The sequence below is a fragment of the Salvia miltiorrhiza genome, chromosome 4, assembly GCF_028751815.1.
Source record: "Salvia miltiorrhiza cultivar Shanhuang (shh) chromosome 4, IMPLAD_Smil_shh, whole genome shotgun sequence".
In the NCBI taxonomy this organism is placed as follows: Eukaryota; Viridiplantae; Streptophyta; class Magnoliopsida; order Lamiales; family Lamiaceae; genus Salvia; species Salvia miltiorrhiza.
In genome coordinates, this window is record NC_080390.1 from 46,515,486 (window position 1) to 46,534,147 (window position 18,662).

At 37.4% G+C, this 18,662-nt stretch overlaps 1 protein-coding gene and 1 long non-coding RNA gene across 3 annotated transcripts; both read right to left on the bottom strand.

The window, feature by feature from the left end:
* Positions 1-3,238: 3,238 nt before the first annotated feature.
* LOC131023816 (uncharacterized) lies at positions 3,239-4,180 on the bottom strand. The gene is made up of 2 exons (XR_009101532.1): positions 3,743-4,180; positions 3,239-3,623 (listed from the first exon to the last, which is right to left on the bottom strand). It is a non-coding gene; the product is annotated as an uncharacterized LOC131023816 (long non-coding RNA).
* An 8,661-nt stretch (positions 4,181-12,841) lies between these two features.
* On the bottom strand, positions 12,842-17,529 carry LOC131023817 (la-related protein 1B-like). Of its 2 annotated transcripts, XM_057953421.1 has the most exons (7): positions 17,042-17,180; positions 16,753-16,944; positions 16,030-16,561; positions 15,808-15,952; positions 15,632-15,722; positions 13,798-13,869; positions 12,842-13,502 (listed from the first exon to the last, which is right to left on the bottom strand). In XM_057953421.1, exons 2-7 carry the CDS (start codon positions 16,846-16,848, stop codon positions 13,353-13,355), a joined length of 1,086 nt encoding a protein of 361 aa, XP_057809404.1. In that variant the 5' UTR covers positions 16,849-16,944; positions 17,042-17,180; the 3' UTR covers positions 12,842-13,352. The 2 variants fall into 2 exon arrangements, with proteins under 2 accessions (XP_057809404.1, XP_057809403.1); XM_057953420.1 differs by having other exon boundaries at positions 16,753-17,529.
* Between the last annotated feature and the right edge of the window lie 1,133 nt (positions 17,530-18,662).

Genomic DNA, 18,662 nt, shown 5'->3' on the forward strand with positions numbered 1-18,662 from the left:
CACCTATCGCATTCAAGACTCAAGGCTAACACTATATCATGCATTTCTGAATCGGCTGAACAATTATCGCATTCAAGACTCAAACTGAACAGCTAGACATGTAAATCATTGATCAGATAATTCACAATAGAATAAGCACCATGAATCATGAATCATAAGTTGGAAGGCAAATTGATATCAACAAATCAAAAACACATAATTAATTAGCTATGTACAAACCCTAGGTTCAGAATAAAAGAACTAGCCAGACATAATAAAATCAAACATAAACATAATTAAAAAGAACGCAATTGTAAAAACGAATTGTATAAAAACCGAATGAAAACTGAAGTAGCGACTTGAATCTTCAATCTTGATCCAAGCCTTGAAAACTAAAAAGCTAAAATATTCTAAAGCTAAAAAAACTGAAAATATAAATGTTCAGGTGTTCGGGGATGATGAATAGGTCAAAAGAGGACCTATTTATAAGCTTCAGATTTCCTTCGGATCACCATGGAAGTTGCCATGCAAAGTAGAATTCTAAAGGTAATAGAATCGTGTAAAATAAGGCAACTTTCCAGCTGGATGCGCGCTCCGGAAAATACTCCCACTCTTGCCGAATTCGCAGCTTCTCGCCAGAGGAACGGATGTTACCCGGGAAACGGGTCGCGTTAGAGAAATGACGATTTCTCTGCTATCGCCAGAGGAATGGGTGATTTCTCTGGCCTCGCCAGCGGAATGGCGATTTCTCTGGTATCGCCAGCGGAATGGGTTGCCAGCGGAATAGCGATTTCTCTGGTATCGCCAGAGGAACGGTGATTTCTCTGACATCGCGATTCTACTGTAATAGACTTTTGCTTGGCTGCTCTGACTATTGACTCCTCTGGTGATGACTTCGCTACACTGGCTTCTTGATTTCGCTGACTCCAGAGAAATGGTGATTTCTCTGACATCGCCAGAGGAACGGTGATTTCTCTGGCTTCTCGGTTCCTCTGGCTTCTCGATTCCTCTGGCGCTTCTTTTCCTCTCGCGCTTCTTTGCTCTGGTGAGTTGATTTCTCTGACGCCAGAGGAATGGTGATTTCTCTGCTCTGGAGATGTCGGTTTCTTTGCTCTGGAGACCAGAACACCTAGAAAACGCCAAATTCATCCAAAATTCTCCAAAACTGCATTCTTCCATCTCGAAAGCCTAAATCTCCTGCAAAGCATAAAATACACCATAAAACACACCAATTTCCAGAGGATTATCTTAAAACACGCACCTTCAAACCCTTAAAAGTAGAGTAAATTAAGCATAAATCAGTAAACCAACTTACAAATCAAACGGGACAAGTTCAATCAATGGTAGAGGTAGTAAAGCTTGAGGTTGTCATAGTTGGTTTTAGCTTATGGCAATCAAAAGATTGTTTTTATTATTCTTTTAAAAATCGCTCCTACAAAAAAAAAATCGTTAGATTATTATTTTCTCTATTCTATAAGAGTATGCTTACTTTTATTTTTCGTTCATCCCACAAGAGTATTCACAACTTATTTTTGGACATGACTTCACCACAAACCTCTTACGTTTTATTCTTATTTTACAAAACAATTGGACCATTTTCTCCACTCACAACACATTCACCTAACATATATTAAAACTCGTGTCAAACAAACTAATAAAGCATACTCTTAAGTGCAAGAGTATTATTTTGTGAGAATTGCAATACAAACACTTCTTCTATCCAATCGAAATGTAAAAATATTCTTTTTAAAATCTCTTAAACTCGACCCTGCTAACTTTTTTTTTTTTTTTTGGCTTTATCCCTTGGCTCAGTCTCCATATTTTTTTTCTTTCTAAATGTTGGCATGAGTGGTTGAAGATTTAGAGGGTATTGGGCTAAGCTTATTTTAAAATGCTTATGAATCGCTGACTCCAACTACCGTCCATGTATGATCCATACTAAATTTGACCAATTGCCCGTAGACAATGTTTGGTAGGGGTGATAAGGCAAGATAAACGAATAATTTAATCTTATCTAGGTGTTTGGTACCCCATACAATTAATATGGGCAACCTGTGATTTATACAAGGTTCGACCTTGTTTTTCTATTACTCTTTGAAATATAATCTCGTCATTCTCCTCGAATAAGTAATCTGAAGGCCAGATAACATTTTTCTTTCTCAAGGTTACCATTCTCTCTCTTCTGCGTATTAATCGTGTTGATTTGTTAAGTTCCAAATCTAGTGTTTCAGTTTATGATGTAGCTTGTTAATTGAGTTGTTTGATGAGCCACTTTATGGAGATAGAGTGGAATGAAAAGGGGGATTGCGAAAACTTGGCCTCATTTGGTTCAAAGGCGATTAAGAGTCCAAAGAATCTACAATTAGCGGATTTGACTATTGTCGATGATGGAGAGGTCCATGGTGGGTCCTTCAATCTGTTTGTTGTTACTTGCGGTGGCAACAGTGGCGCCTTGGGCTCTGATGGCATGCATGGTTCTTCAGTCAATATTTCAATTTCAGCTTCTACCGACTTTTACTACAAGGATAGGATATGTACTTCCATCTTAACATTCACTACATCTAAGGGTAACCTTGAGAAAGATTGAACGAAGACAATAATTAGTTGAAGAAGATGGAGTTTGAGATAAATGGGGTGGTGGTCGGCGGCAAGAATTGGTTGAAGAAGATGTAGTTTGAGGGGAGGGGTGGTGGTCGACGACAAGAAGATGGAGTTTGTGGGTGTGAGGGAAAAAGGGCTGTCGGTGGGGTTGGGAGGGGTTTAATGGGGCAAACGGTGGGGTGAGGGTGCAAATGATAGATAATTTTTTTTTAAATAAACTTATTTAAATTAATATAAGGTTAAAATTATAATTTGCTACCAAACACTTATAAATAGATAAACTATGTCACATTTTCTTTAACTTGGTTTTATTAATCACACTGTTTCCAAACTTAGATGCCAAACATGCACTAAATGTTTTAGGAACTTATAAAATTTAATATGTCAATAGCTTATAAGTTGTTAAAATATTTAACTAATTGAACTTACAGAGTTACGTAACTCTGTATACAGAAAGAATTTCCCTTTGTGACAATCAAGCGGTGAAGACTTGTTGTGTCGACAGAGATGTCTAGGGTTCAGTCCTCTTTCACACAATTCAAAAAATTAGAAAGAATACTATGATTTAGAGAGAGAAAACATAATTAGAAAAAAAAAAGTTATAGAAAAAATTGTGAATTAAAGATAGAAAATCATAGTTAGCTAGAGAAAAATGAGAAAAGATGAAGTTGAAAGATTATATATTAATAATAACAAATCATAATAGAGTTATTTTTATAAAGTGATTGTTGCTTACAAAATCATGAAAAAATAAGATGGTGTTGAAATATTTACTCACTCCGTCCCAATATTAATGACTCGTTTCTTTTAGGAATAAGTATTTAGAAAAGTTAAACTAGGAAGAAAAGGAAGAAGGCTCACATGTTTAACTAATTTTTAAATTGAATTAAGAGAAAACCCTTCCCAATTTGCAACACTGCTCTTGTCATCCGGCGAACGTTGCTTCCAGCCACCACCGCGACACCATCACTTGTTGTCCAACGAGGGTTGCCGCCAGCCACCGTCGCGACACCATCACCTTAGTATCCCTCTCTGCAGTCCCTCTGTGCAAAAAACCATTGTTAGAAACCCAAAAAAAAAAAAAAAAAAAAAAAACACATCTCCTTCAGTTTTTGACGAGATTGGCTACCGAAATCACCCTTTCACTCTCAATTTCTCTGACCTTCTATTCTATTCTTTTATCTTTTTCCCTTACAAATCATCGCCATCCCATACTCCCATTTTTAACAAGCTACCACTGTCACAACAGTAGCGCCGCAAGCTTGAGATAGAGAGATATGAGGCTGTGGGGCGCCAAGTTCACGAATGGCTCTCCAAGTCGTTGCTTCGTCAACTGAGTCCAGCGAGATGATGCCTTCGTTCTCGGCGAAGAAGAGTAGATAGAAAAGCTTGGTGCGATGGCTTATGAGAAATGTGCGTGAAGAGGAAAAGTGGTGCGAGATATTTTGATAATTATCGTATGTAAAATTTACTTGGGCAACTAAAATTGTACTCTCTCTCTGTCCCATTACAAATATCTCATTACTTTTGAAAACAAAGTGGATTGGTAAAAATTATTTAAATATTAGGTATAAAGAGATAATATATTGCCAAAAAGGAATGTGACATTTGTAATGAGACATCCCATTTTGAATAATGAGACATTTGTAATAGGACTGGAGGGAGTGTTTATAAACTATGGAATTAAACAAAAAAAATTGGTTGATTTAAATCATACTACCTCCGTCCACTAATTGTTGGCCTAGGAGGCAAAACACGGATTTTAAGAAAAAGTGTAGTGAGTGGAGAAAGGGACCCACAAAATATATTGTTTATTAGTTGAGTGGAGAAAGGGACCCACAAAGTGTATTGTTTATTAGTTGAGTGGAGAAAAAGTGTATTGTTTATTGGGACCCACTAATTAAAAAATTATAAAGACTTACTATAAATGGGTATGATATTTTTTGGTGGACGGACCAAAAAGGAAAGTAGGCCAACAATTAGTGGACGGAGGGAGTATAATATTTGTCTTCTAAAAAAAATTAGTCTCGGTCAAAATTGTACAGATAAAATGATCATTTTCAGTCAAATGGTTTTGGTGCCAATAATATTAATGTCGGTCAAAATATAGGAAGAAGAAAATTCGACCAAGAAATTAAGATTTAAGACTAGAGAGGAAGTTCTGTGAAAAACGACTCACTATATTATTCATGATAGGGTCAATAGCTCTAAATATGTGAATTTTATATATAATTTAAGCATTTCAATTTATTTAATTTACTTGATTTGTATATATGAAATAAAATTACTCCAGTATTAAATTAAAATAAAACAAATGAATTATAAATCCATCTTACCTTCTTCTTCGTCCCCTTAGTATACCTGAAATACATGCATGGTCCAGCTCGAGCAGACACGCATGTGTATGATAGCAATCATAGCCATGGATACAATCAGATAGCAACCATTCAAATATAATGTGCAAAAATCAGAATTTTAGCCATATGCAATTTAAAATTCACGTGCAAAACTAAAATTTGATCTAAATTCGTGTATTTACGGACAAATACAATCAATCGTCGACAATTACGATTTACAACTTAAAAAAAATAAAAAATAAAAAAAATCTAAACTCCCTCATATCACTAATTAGGTGTGATGGTAATTATATTTAGGCGCAATCTTGATAAAAAAAAATTTGTGTAATGTCGATAAATCACACATGAGCGATAAATTCACTAAAGCTAGTAAGTATCGTACAAAAATAGTTAACGGTTGACCGGTTTTTAAACTCATGTTTTATAGTCATAATAATCTCGATCTTAACACAATTATTTATGAAATTTAAACTCATAGCAATTTAACTCACAACATCACCTAGATCACACCACTAGGCACTAGCTACTAGGTCACATCAAATAATTAGTCTTTAATTTTATTTACTTTATTTTTAATGAACTTAAACACAATATTAGCGAAATTCGAATTATGAGTTTGTTTAGTCACAATCTCTCGCTAGCTTGCAACAATAAGTAGGTAATCTCAAATATGATTTACAACGTGAAACCTTGCTATATATGATTATAATTTATTTAAGGGTGTTTGGTTATAAAGAATAGAATTAGTGAACGGCAAAGGGAGAAAATCATTGTCATTGATTATAATTGATATGTTAGGTTGGAAATTAAATAAGTGAATGACTATTTTCTTTACCATGTTTTCCCATTAATAATTCATATTGATTTATTTCATTATCTCTTCAGTTAAATATGTTGTTATAGCTAGGTGATAATTGTATATAATACACATATGATACTCTAATATCTTATTTGTTTCATAATATAAGATCCCTTATAAAAACAAGGCCCCAATATGTGTGATACAAAATTTGTGGAATTTTGGTACTATCTACAAAATGGGATCAGTTATACTACATATTAAAATATTAAATTACCATAATTTCATTCTTCTATTAAAATTTTTATACATAACATACTATATATAATGTAATTCATCTAACCAAATATATCAAGCTTATCTCATACTATCAAACAAATAAGCTTACAATTTTTTTGAGCTATTGTATCTAGGTTCAATCCAATATATACTGGATTAAAAAGGGTTTTGTCTATAAGAATAACGAGCAAGAAAATACATTATTAATTAATATAGCTAAAACAATGTTATGAAACAATGTTAGGGCAAAACAATATTTTCTAGAACATTACCCGACAAATTGTCATTAGTTAAAACCACAAATTTTATTAGGGGCCATGTGCTTATAGTTGAATGTGTCTGTGTATATATATGTTGATCAGATTTATAATTGATCTGGATTAACTCTAGTAGCCGCTAACCCCAACCCTCCCTTTTTGGAGTACGGACTTAGGGTTAGCTACAAGCAACAACTAAGGACTAGCTACACTACTCTACTACTCTATATCGTTCTGGCCTATCACCCGATAGTCCATCACTCCCTTCGGTTGTTTAGAGTCAATTTTGGAAATATCTTAAGTGATCACTGAACCTCCTGGCAAGGTCCCGTATAGCATCGGTTAGAGCGGGTTTTCTTCAAGTGTGCATACGGATATTCGATAAGATCCTACCAGGGGACAAGAAGGCAGTGGTCGCTATATACCAGTGTGAACTAAAACCTGCTACTGGTCACTATAGCGGAGACTTATAAAGTAAAAGAAATCTCCAAGCTGACAACGACCGACCGAAGCGACGATGGCTCCATACTGGGAGGTACCTTGACTAGTTGCTTTGCTTAACTAGTCAAGCTACCCATGAGGAGAATTGGAAGCGAAGGGAGGGAGGAAGAGGTCCTCGCCCCTGATCTCTTGTCACAAGTTCCTTGAGCTGAATGATTTCCTGGTCCGGAGGACTAGGAGTAGTCCTTATATAGCTGTTTTTAAGAGCTTAAAAGCCATATGGAGTATTATTTTGGTTAAATGTGTATCTTTAATTCACTCGGTATGCAAAGTGCACAAGTTAAATGAGAGTAACATTCAAGAATCTATTATCACATGAGCATTGATATTGCACGTAGACTAGGTCACTGGCGGCGCGCCTTCCTGCGAGAGGATAAGAGGCACATTTCTTTTTGGTTATGTGGTTTCTTTGAATTGAAAGGAATAGCCGTAAGCACAAGACTACATCTTTATGTGCTTCTCATATGATTTGGTAGGTTTTTCGACATCTTTGGCTGCTCGCTGCAGCGGGGAAATTTACTGTCTCTCATTAGCGTGGTTGTACCCCCCGGTTGATTTCATGCCCTCAGCTCCTCCCATGAGCCGGACGCTTCGGTCCACTTTGGTTCTCTGGATCCCTCCGGAGTCTCCTTGAGTGAAGCTGAACACTGATGGTTCCTTCAATTCACACACACAGTGAGGTGCTAGTGGAGAAGTGGTTCGTGATCATACTGGAACCCTCATTGTTGCCTTCTGTACCCCCTGCGATGCTACTTCCAGTTTTGATACTGAGTTAGTTGCCATGCTCGAGGGTATTAGGTTGACTATCACCTTTTCTATTTATATCTGGGTTGAGATGGATGCGGCGGTGATCGTGTTGCTCATGTCTGCTGGGCGTCACGGTCATGCTAGTATTCGTCATATTATTGCTTGGATCTGATTGCTTACCCAACTTCAGCGAGTCCGTTTCACTCACACCCCCCGCGAGGGAAACCGACCTACTGATTTTATGGAGATGAGAGGGTATCAGGTCCATACGTTGATTACTTTTGATTACACTTCTGCTCCTTGGCAGTTTCTTGCTCTAGTTCGGATGAATCAGCTTGGTTATCTTAACTTTAGATTCAGTTTTCATTTTGATAGTTAGTTTGCTTTGGTCTGTTTCCTGTTTGATTTCGTTTCCTTTGTCTTCTGGATGTAGTCACTTTTCGATTACGTCTCTTTATGTTTTTGTCTGGTCTGTTTTTTGTTTCTCCTTGAATGTAGTCACTTTTGGGTTACGTCTCTTTATGTTTTTTACTACTTTTTATTAAAATAATGATTACTTTTTGTTACAATAATAATTACAACAAATGAAATAATTTTAAAATATTACATTTGTGCATATCAATAATTACTTTTTATTATGATAATGTTTACTTCGTCAAATTAATAAAAATACATACATATATGCAAAGCTCCAGATCTTAAATCTGGCTATGCACAAACACAATAAGGCAAGCTTCTTATAACTACAATAAAAAATCTCACCCCCCTCTAATTAACTGCACTGCACACATTGACAACAACACTTAAATATTTTACACAAATTTATGGTCTCATATTTCCCCAACATTGAACCAATCAATATCTTTCCTTCTCCTCCAATACTCACCCAAAATGAAGATTGAAATAGTATCCACACAAGTAATAAAGCCTTCTTCAGTGACCCCTTCCCATATCAGAGATTTCAAGCTCTCTTTCATTGATGAGAGGATTTCAGCTTCTTACACACCTCTCATCCTTTACTACACTTCCAATGAAGACAACGACATTAGCCAATCCGAATAAAAGTAATAAATTCTCATGAATAAAAGTAACAATTATCGTGAACAAATGTGATAATTTAGAAATATTACATAGGGGTGAGCATTCGGGCGGTTCGGGTCAAAACCGAACCATACCAAAACAAATCGAACCCAAACCGCCCATGAAATTCGAAACCAAACCAAACCGTTTAGATGGCCGAAACCGAACCAAACTGATCCGTAAATTTTCGGTTCGGTTTGGCATAAACCATTTTATTTTATTTTATTTTATTTATTTAAAAATATATATTTAATAAATTATTAATAATATTTAATTCTAGATGATACAATTATAATCTAATATGTGTAAAGTACTAAAGTGTAAAACCCTAAAACATGAATTTAAGTTTTAATTATTTAATAATTATTTATTTAAAAAATATATATTTAATAATTTATTAATAATATTTAATTCGGGCGGGTTTGGGTTGAAAACCGCACCGTTTTTTCAAACCTGAACCCGAACCGAAATGGTTTGGTTGTTTTAATTTCAAACCGAACCGAACCGTTTCATACATAAAAATCGAACCAAACCGTTATTTTTGGTTTGGTTTGGCGATTCCGGTTCGATTTTGCTCAGCCCTAATATTACATTGCATTGTAACAATAATTACTTTTTGTTACGACAATAATTACTTGGCCAAATAGTTACGAATAAAAGTATTAACGTGTGAAAATAACATTACTAATCTTCACACCAATAATTACTTTTACTTACAAAAATTATTACTTGAGCAAATAACTAAAAGTAAAAGTTCTTATGAATAAAAATAAACATTATTGTGAAGAAATGTAATGTTTCAAAAGCATTACACTTCTTCATAATAATAATTACTTTTTATTACTCCCTTTGTCCCGCTATTGATGGCGGGTTGTCCCACCGATAATGGCTCGCTTCTATTTTAGGAAATAATATGGGGTAGGCAATACCTGCTGGGGAGATTCTTCGTGGTTCGAACGGATCACAAGAGTATTCGAGAGCTCTTGCAACAGACGATCCAAACCCCGGAACAGCAGCGATATGTCAGTAAGCTGCTGGGATTTCATTTTCGGATTGAGTATCGCTCGGGCAGTTCCAACCGCGCAGTCGACGCTCTATCTCGACTGCCGGAGGATCAAAGCGAGCCTTCACCACAGTTACTTGCGCTAACCTTCGCCAGCATGCCCATGTCTAAACTCCGTGACATCATTCGCTTGGAAAACTCTACAAAGCCTGATCTCATCGCCCTCCACGAGTAATTTGAGGCTCAAAAGCTGAATTCCCACTTTACGGTCCGCAATGGAATTCTGCTATTCCGCAATCGATTCTACATCAGCCCCGAGTCTTCTCTCATTCCTCGCCTTCTCCACGAAGCCTATGCCACTCCCACTGCTGGTCACGGAGGAGTGAAGCGCACTCTAGTTCGTTTAGCTACAACATTTTTTTGGCCTCGGATGCGAGTTGCAGTAGAGAAATATGTGGCGTCCTGCATCACGTGCCAACACACTAAGTACTCAACCCTACCTCCAGCAGGGTTGCTTCAACCTCTCCCTACACCAAATCAAGTTTGGGAAGACATCACTATGGATTTCATCACGGGCCTCCCTCCGAGCCGCCACTTCACTACGATTTTTGTTGTGGTTGATCGTCTCACTAAGTCCGCCCATTTTGGACCATTGCCGGCACACTTTACTGCTACATCCGTAGCTGCTCTCTTTATAGAAATGGTTGTCAAGTATCATGGATTTCCAGCTTCAACCATCTCCGATCGCGACCCTTTGTTCTTAAGTAAATTCTGGCACAAGCTTTTTCAACTGTCGGGAACTACGTTGCATCATAGTACCGCTTACCACCCGCATACGGACGGTCAGACGGAGGTGGTCAATCGCGGCCTCGAGCAGTACCTCCGTTCGTTCGCTCACCTGAAGCCAACATCTTGGGCGCAATACTTGAGCTGGGCAGAGTTTTCTTACAATATTGTTCCAGCATTCGCATGACCCCATTTCAAGCGCTTTATGAGCGATTCAAGCGCTTTATGGGCGACTGCCACCGACCATTCCGCCTTATGTCCGGGGAGCATCGAAGATTCAAGCTGTCGAGGATCTTCTCTTGGAACGAGATCAATTATTACATCAGCTGAAAATCACTCTTCGCCAAACGCAGGCCCACATAAAGTAGAATAGTGATTGACGCCGTCACGAGCTCGAGTTTAACGTCGGCGACTCTGTCCTGGTGCGTCTACAGCCATACCCGACAAACCTCAGTTTTTGGCCGAGTAGCGCCCAAACTAGCACGCAGGTACTATGGCCCCTTCACCATATCGGAGCAGGTTGGTCCAGTGGCGTATCGCCTCGAATTGCCTCCCACCAGCCGCATCCACCCGGTGTTCCACGTGTCAGCACTCAAGCCCTACAAGGGTGACAACTCAGAAGTTCCCTGTGATCTTCCACCAGAATCGCGCGATTCTCATCCGGTCGCCGTTCCGTTAGCCATCTGCTCCCAACGCCGCGTCTTGAGCAAGGACGTACCGCGTCATCAAGTGTTGGTTCAATGGTTTGGAGAACCTCCTGAGAATGCTACTTGGGAGGATTTGGAAGACTTTCGCAACGCCTATCCTCAATTTCACCTTGAGGACAAGGTGATTGCAGAAGCGGTGGGGAATGTTACATCCCAAGGCCCAATTGCTGAGCGTGACTTTGCGGCCCAACCAGAGAAGCCCCAAGAAGGGAAGAAGCCCAAACGAGTATCCCAGCAACCCCTTTGGCTGAAGGACTATGTAGTGGGGTAGAGAAAGCTGATTCGGTGATCCCTGTTTGTTAGAAAATCTGATACTGTGTCGCTCAATCCCTAGGTGTCTGTTTCTACTTTTCCCAGAAGGCCGTTGAAAATATATAGGATGTTTCCTTGTTTTCTCTATTATCTTGAATGAATATTGAGATTGTTGTCTCTCCTCCTAAGTTTTCTCTATCTGTATTCTGGAGTTTGTGCTCACTCGAAGAGCTCGTGAGTTTAGCCTTATCACGTGCTGTCGGTCAGATTGAGAAAGAGAGAGTGATCGATGCTTGAGAGAGAAAAAAAGGAGGAAGATTCGAGTTTAGGGTGATGGAGCGCGGGTCGGGCAAACCCGCCTTATACGATGCACGCAATCTTTTGCGTTTTTTATTAGGTGATTGCCTTATATACATAATATCGAGTATATAATTGGACATTTTTTTTGTCATTTTACACATTTCCATAAACTAAGGAAATAATCAAATTTTAATTGAATATGTAGTTTCCATAATCATCCTCTGGCAATAATTAAGAAAGGGACAATTCATTCAATCTTATACCTTTCGAATATTTTATTTCCTTAAGTTAAAATAACCTATATTGTATATAAACGTTGATTTTTAGATATCAATATATCATGAATTTTAGATTATATCCTTAAAAAAACATTTATATAGTATTTTTTTTTTTACAATTTAATGTATTTTTTGTATGTAAGATTATGTATTTTTGTGTAAAACTTTATGCATGAAAAACATATATGTTTTAAAAATCAAAAGAAAATCAACAAAAAAAATATTTTTTTTTATATCTGAAAGTTATATTTCGACTTTACCCTATACAGATTTTATCTTGGTAGGCTTTGGAAGCTCCTTGGCACATGTTACAATCTTGGTGCCCACACACACACACACACATATATAGGAGAGCGTTATAATGAGATCCCCTATATGGGGTGAGATCTTAAATTAATTTGTGGGTGTTGATTTCATGTATCCTATGATTAGTATTTATCTAGAGGGCAAATTTTTTTACCCCGATCGAATTTTGGAGGGAACTGAAATTTTATAATTTTTTTAATATCGATATAATATATACTCCCTCCGTCCCACCGAAAGTGATGCATTTCTTTTGGACACGTGATTTAATGAGCCGAAAGTGATGCATTTCTTTTGGGCACGTGATTTAAGGAGAATAAGATTGTAATGTAAAGGTGTGTAAATGTGTGTGGGGCCATATTGTTTGTAGTGTAAAATTATTACCAAAAAATGAAATGGACCACTTTCGGTGGGACAGCCCCAAAAGGAATACGCACCACTTTCGGTGGGACGGAGGGAGTACTACCTCATTAGCAATCTCACTGTAATACATCCTATACGTATATACTCATAAATCACATCAAATCCAACGGGAAGAATCAAATTGCATTCCCATAAAAAAATGCAAAATATTTCTCAGGAGAATTTGTCTATGGAGGGAGATAAAAAACCTTCGACAAACCCAAGCAATGGTTAACAAATTAGAATTATCTTGTACATACCGTAGTCAACTCATACTCGATAAATACATAACATGAGAAATTATAAAGCTAGACAAGAAGAAAATTAAAAACTAAAACACTCGATGAAAACCAAAAATTGAACCTGAAGATAATCAGGTTATAAGTCTCAATTTCCTACTAAAAATAATTTCTATCAATTCTTCTCTCTTTTTTTGTGATTCACCAAGAAGTGAAGCCTCTGTTTGTAAGAAGAGAGACATCATTCCGTCACACATTTGTGACCAAAATCAAATGTACCCACTGCTTAAGATAATAGTCACGGCATAAGCTGACAGGTTCTTTCCTGTTTTCTCCAATAAAAAATAAAAAATTGTTCCAAGAGGGAGGTGAGAGTCGTGAGACATAAGGGTTGTTTTCCGTTCAAATGCATCGAAAATAAATGCACGGTACACAGTTTGAGCACGTTCAAGATCCCAGATGACGTTAAGCAGAGCATGACTCTAGTTGGCAGATTTTTCACGCAATGATACACTGTTGATATGTGCTGCAAGATTATCCTGACTAGAATCTGAGGGACTTTTTGAGGTGGAATATTGAATAGGGGGCATCAACCATTTAACCCAATCACTTCTGCGCCTCACTTTATCGCCCTGCAAGGCAAAAGGATAGGGGGAAAACCAGCATTACCAACAAACAAAGATTGTTTAGGTGACAATATATCAATAATAGCAGTCGACCCTCCCAGAATTAGTGACATACTAAAAATGAATGATACTAGGATAAGAAAATAAGATCCAAAAGATTATACAAAGAAAGATTGATCTCACAGACTTAAACCACCTCTAAGAAAATATGATCCATACTAAACTGTATATATAGTATTAGTATGTTAGTTGTAGTAGATAAAACTACACTCAGATAAAGACAAAAGGTCATATATTTTACCTTCACTTCCACTACATTGGAAGCTTGCATGGCATCTAGTATAAGGTGAATATTGTCTGTCATCTGCTCGACCTGTAAAATTGACAAAACATACACCGAAATTTACAGCAAATGCTAAAAACCATCCCATCAGACAAGAATAACAACTGAGAAGCATAAAAAAACACGAGCATAGTAGTGAGCTTATGAATAGCTAGCAAATTCAGACATTGTGAATCAATAAAATAAAAGTGTGATGCAACATAATCCCATAGTTGGTAAGATCTAAGGACACCATAACTTCCAGCATCACAATGAAATTACCATAATCCATTGAAATATAATCGAGAGTTCGAGACTATAAGCCACATAAGTAAAACAGACTTCCTCCACTTTGCCTCCCAAATAAAGTCAGTCTGGAAAAAAGTTCTTCTGTTCTAAAATTCAGCAATTATGGAAGTGAAGCTGCAAAAGAGTACTCTTGTTTAGGGCATACCAGAATTCTAATATATTATTACAAAATACTATCCCAAAGACAGATATTTATAAGTTACCATATTTCTAGGTAGTTAGTTTTATTTTCTTTAAGAATAAATAATCTTAATTTTTAAGAACCAAAAGTATCTTATTCACATTTTTATCTAATCATCCAAAAACCAATTTGTAGAAGAATCAGAGTAAATAGTTAAGGTTTCACATGTGTCACAACTTTTTCAATAATATATTATTCACCATGAAGTTTTGCCAGAATTCAAACATCAAATTGAACCCCTTCAATTTCACAAGTAAAAGTTACAGCACTCTACTCTTTCATGATTTCTTCTATTGCATATATATATATATATATATATATATATATATATATATATATATATATATATATCCAAACATCCTAGTTCATAAACCGCAATAAGATTTCATATCAGGTAGTGAGTACAAATAAGTCGTGTTCTAAAGTAATTTACATATCAATAATAAGTGTTTTCAGCCATATGATAGGACAACCTAAATAAGGCCAAAATTGGCACAGATAGCTATTTAGACTAAGATAAAGCTACCAATTCACCTTTGAATTAGATTTGTATATATATATGGTATAAACTGTAGAGCAAGTAAATGCTTTCCTAGTTCAATTAGGACTCTTGTGTATATATAGGTGCTTTCATCGGTAAATGAATATACTGAAAAGTTTCTCCAACATGTTTTCAACCTTTGAATTAACATTTGTTAATTTTGGATCACGATTCAATCCTTTACACCCTAAATTTCATTTATTCTGGCTGTTCATCAGAGACCAGCCATGACAGGGGTCAGGGCTGGCAATAGGTCTAAGGAACAATAGCAATCTCAATAACACAGCCACAGACATCCACCCTTTAAATCCTTCATTTCTTTGGTTGTAAATTTATCATGGGAAAATGAGGGATAATCAAAATTTCACCCTTTAAATCCTTCATTTCTTTTCCCTCATTTCCTACTTGACCCTTACTTATTCCTCATTTTCACTACAAAGGTGAGATAATATTATCACACCATTTTTGGAGGGATAATATTATCCCTCCTTTATAGTGAAAAGGAAGAATGAGTAAGGGTCAAGTAGGAAATGAGGGAAAAGATTGGAAGGATTTAAAGGGTGAAATTTTGTTTATCCCTTATTTTCCCATGATATTTTGCAACCAAAGAGAACGCACCCCAAGTATATTCACCCCTATTCAATGTCCATAGAAAAAACTCCACAGTCAATATGTATTGCAAATTTATTGCAGGTAAGACACAATATAGGTTAACACCACAAGAGGGGCATAGACTGAAGACTAATAATAATATGGTGTAAGGCACAGTTTCACTAGCTTACTTTCTGGAACCGAGCTATTTCCTTAACAGACACCCATCCTTCACCATCCATCATACTGCGCAAATATGTGTCTGTCACCAGGTTCTCATCACTACAAGGCAATAGTGAGAAAAAGAGATAAGAGGCTCCACTTAGTAGAAACCAAGTAATGAAAGCTAAACACAAGTAACAAATACCTAAAATAATAGTCTATCTGGTTCAAGATCTTGTTAAGTAAGTGAGGATCGGGCATAGGAAACAACATTGGCGAATATGAGACCATAGGCATGGGCCTGGGTGAATCTAGGTGGGGGCCAGGGACGAAGTATACCTGTGGCATCTCTGCAAGATTCATCAAAACATCAGCTGAAATGAAGCAACATGAAAACGAAACACTATCACAATAGCAGCAAACATACCATGGTAAACCATGGGATTTACAAAAGGTCGCGTAAGTACTGGAGGACGAGGGGGAGGTAGAAAAGGTCGATTTGGAGCTGGCCCACGTACAAAGGGCCTAGAACCATCTCTCTTTTGAGATCCAAAGCTTTCCCTGCGATGATGATCACGCCTTCCACCGTGTCTATGATGGTAAGAACCATCAGGTCGAGCTTGTGGCCCACTGTTACCCCTAAAAGGACCATGCTGTGCATGCAGCTCATTACCACCAAATGATCTTCCTCTCTGCCCAGAGACCCAATGTGCTGCTTCTTCCTTATTATATTCCCGAGCAGAAGTAACAGAATTTCCAGCATTCTGCTGTTGTGATTCAGCAAAAGCTCCTAGCATAGACGGAGCCTGAGATAGGCTGCCATTAGCCGCCATTCTGTTGTGGTTCGGACTGTCACCGCCACTCTTCGTAGACCTCTGGCCACCAGGAGCCATGTGAATTTGAGTAGAGATGCTAGTGTCCGGTCCTTTTCTAGGAGACAAAGAGCCTGGTAGTACTCCCTATGAAAGAATTATAGATTCTATAGATAAAATATTTCCCGCAAATGAAGAAAAAATCATAATATTCCAAATTAAACACATAAAGTAACACGTTAATATCTGAATAAAACGAGCATTTTAGGCCACATAAAAGGAACAAGAAAGGCAATATCAGTGTAAACAACAGAAACATAAAATTGAGATAATGAAACCTCTGGTATAATAATTGATCCATTTGATGAAACTAACGGAGATTTGGGGGATCCGCGAGCAGTGTCCGATAGAGCAGGCCAAGCCTCCGCCCCCATCACCGTACCAACCTCCGCAGCCACCGCAGCAGCCCCACTGGAAGGCTTGTTCCAGACCGGCTTCTTCGCCGCGCCACCATTTTCACTGTTTTCGACCTGATCATCCACGCCAGTAGCAGATTCATATGCAACCAAAGAATTAAATGCATCCACTATTTTGCTGTGAGGGATAGTAAGACATGAAGTTACAGACTGTTCCTGATCGACAATTTGATGAGGAGGCGAATGCACGCCACGCGCCGCCGAGGGCCGCCGGGACTGGCGAGAATTATGAGCTTGAACAAGCGTAGAAGGAGACTTCGACGCCGCTGCCATCCAAATCAAAATTTAGGGTTCCTGTACCTTAACTGTCGCCGCTTTTTCGATGCTTTTAGGAAATCAAGCTCCTCAAACAACACAACAGTATGCGAATCCAATTTCTCGAAGGGCTAAAAATCAACAAATTATTCGACCTGACTAATCTATGTCTCAGAAAAAAATTGAAAAAAAATAAAACAAAAATTGAATCGAGATGATGATCGTAAACAAATTCCAAAAAATGGGGTTTGGTTTCCGATCGGAAACCAAAATCACAATTGTGAAAATAGAGTATTACTACCTCCCTTCCCCCACCTACGTTTCTGTGTCTTCTACGAGAGAAAATATAAAAGGGAAAAGAAAATAAAATTCTCTTCTAGGTTTTTTACCCACATTATTACTTTTTTTAATACAACTATTACTCATGTTTTTGACCGAGTTTTTATGCCTTCAAAGCATTTTTAGTTGATTTTGCAAAGATTAAGGTTGTGTTCGCCTGAGTTTATAATTTTCTAAAAATAATTTATAAATTATTTAGGGGTTGGCAATTTTTTTGAAAATAAAATAAACTTTTAAATAACTTATAAGTGGTAAAAGTAAATTTTTAAATGAATCTATTGATTCTCTCCCAATACGATATCACTTTAGCGCTTTTTATGACTCGACACATCGCAAAGAAGCCTCGTAAAATGAGGCATATGAAAACGCAATAACATGCAATCTTGTTTTTTTTTTAAAGTAAAAAAAAAATTATTAAAACCAAAAGAGTACAAGAAGTACTCAAGTTCGATCACAAAATACACAGCACGGCGCAAACGGAAGGCACCACCACAATCAGAGAGACACCACTATGAGAAGCATGAGCAGGGTCAAGTATCTAGTCATGCAAGGAGAAGCAAAAGCGCTCATATCTAGCCTTAATCCATTTCCATGTAAACAAAAAGATCTCTTCCACAACTTTAGCAACATCTGGGGTTCCATTCTTGAAAATGCTCGCGTTCCTAACTTTCCACACCGTCCAACACACACATTGTCAAATGCAGTTGTAAAATAGCTTGCTGGTTTTGTTCTTGCCCAAGCTGATGAATTCGAAGAAATGATCGAGAATGGAAGATGTAGATAAGTAGGGAATCTGTAACCAATCTCATACTTTTTTCCAGATAGCAACAACAAAAGGATAGGAGAGAATGATGTGGTTGGATGTCTCCTCCGGCGCCGGACAAAACGGATAGCCACGGTCAACGTCTTCAACTTCAATCGCTCTCTTCAAAAGGTTAGACCTTGTGAGAATTCTATCTTGGACTGCTTTCCAGATGAAGGCTGACACTTTACTAGGAACGAACTTAGTCCAAATCCATTGAAAAGCTGATGTATCACTCTCCTTGGATGATGATTCTTTGTGTAAATGATCATACATCTCTTTAGTTGCGAACCTGCCGGATTTGGACCCAATCCACTCCAGAGAATCGACCTTTGATTGATCAATAGACACACTGCACAACAAATACCAAAATTTA

Excerpts from the sequence above, each read along its gene's own strand:
- LOC131023817 (XM_057953420.1), bottom strand. The coding sequence starts at position 17,163 with ATGGCAGCGGCGTCGAAGTCTCCTTCTACGCTTGTTCAAGCTCATAAT. Across the intron at positions 16,562-16,752 it reads GATCAATTATTATACCAGAG|GGAGTACTACCAGGCTCTTT; the intron begins GTTTCATTATCT and ends ATTCTTTCATAG. Across the intron at positions 15,953-16,029 it reads AAATCCCATGGTTTACCATG|AGATGCCACAGGTATACTTC; the intron begins GTATGTTTGCTG and ends TGAATCTTGCAG.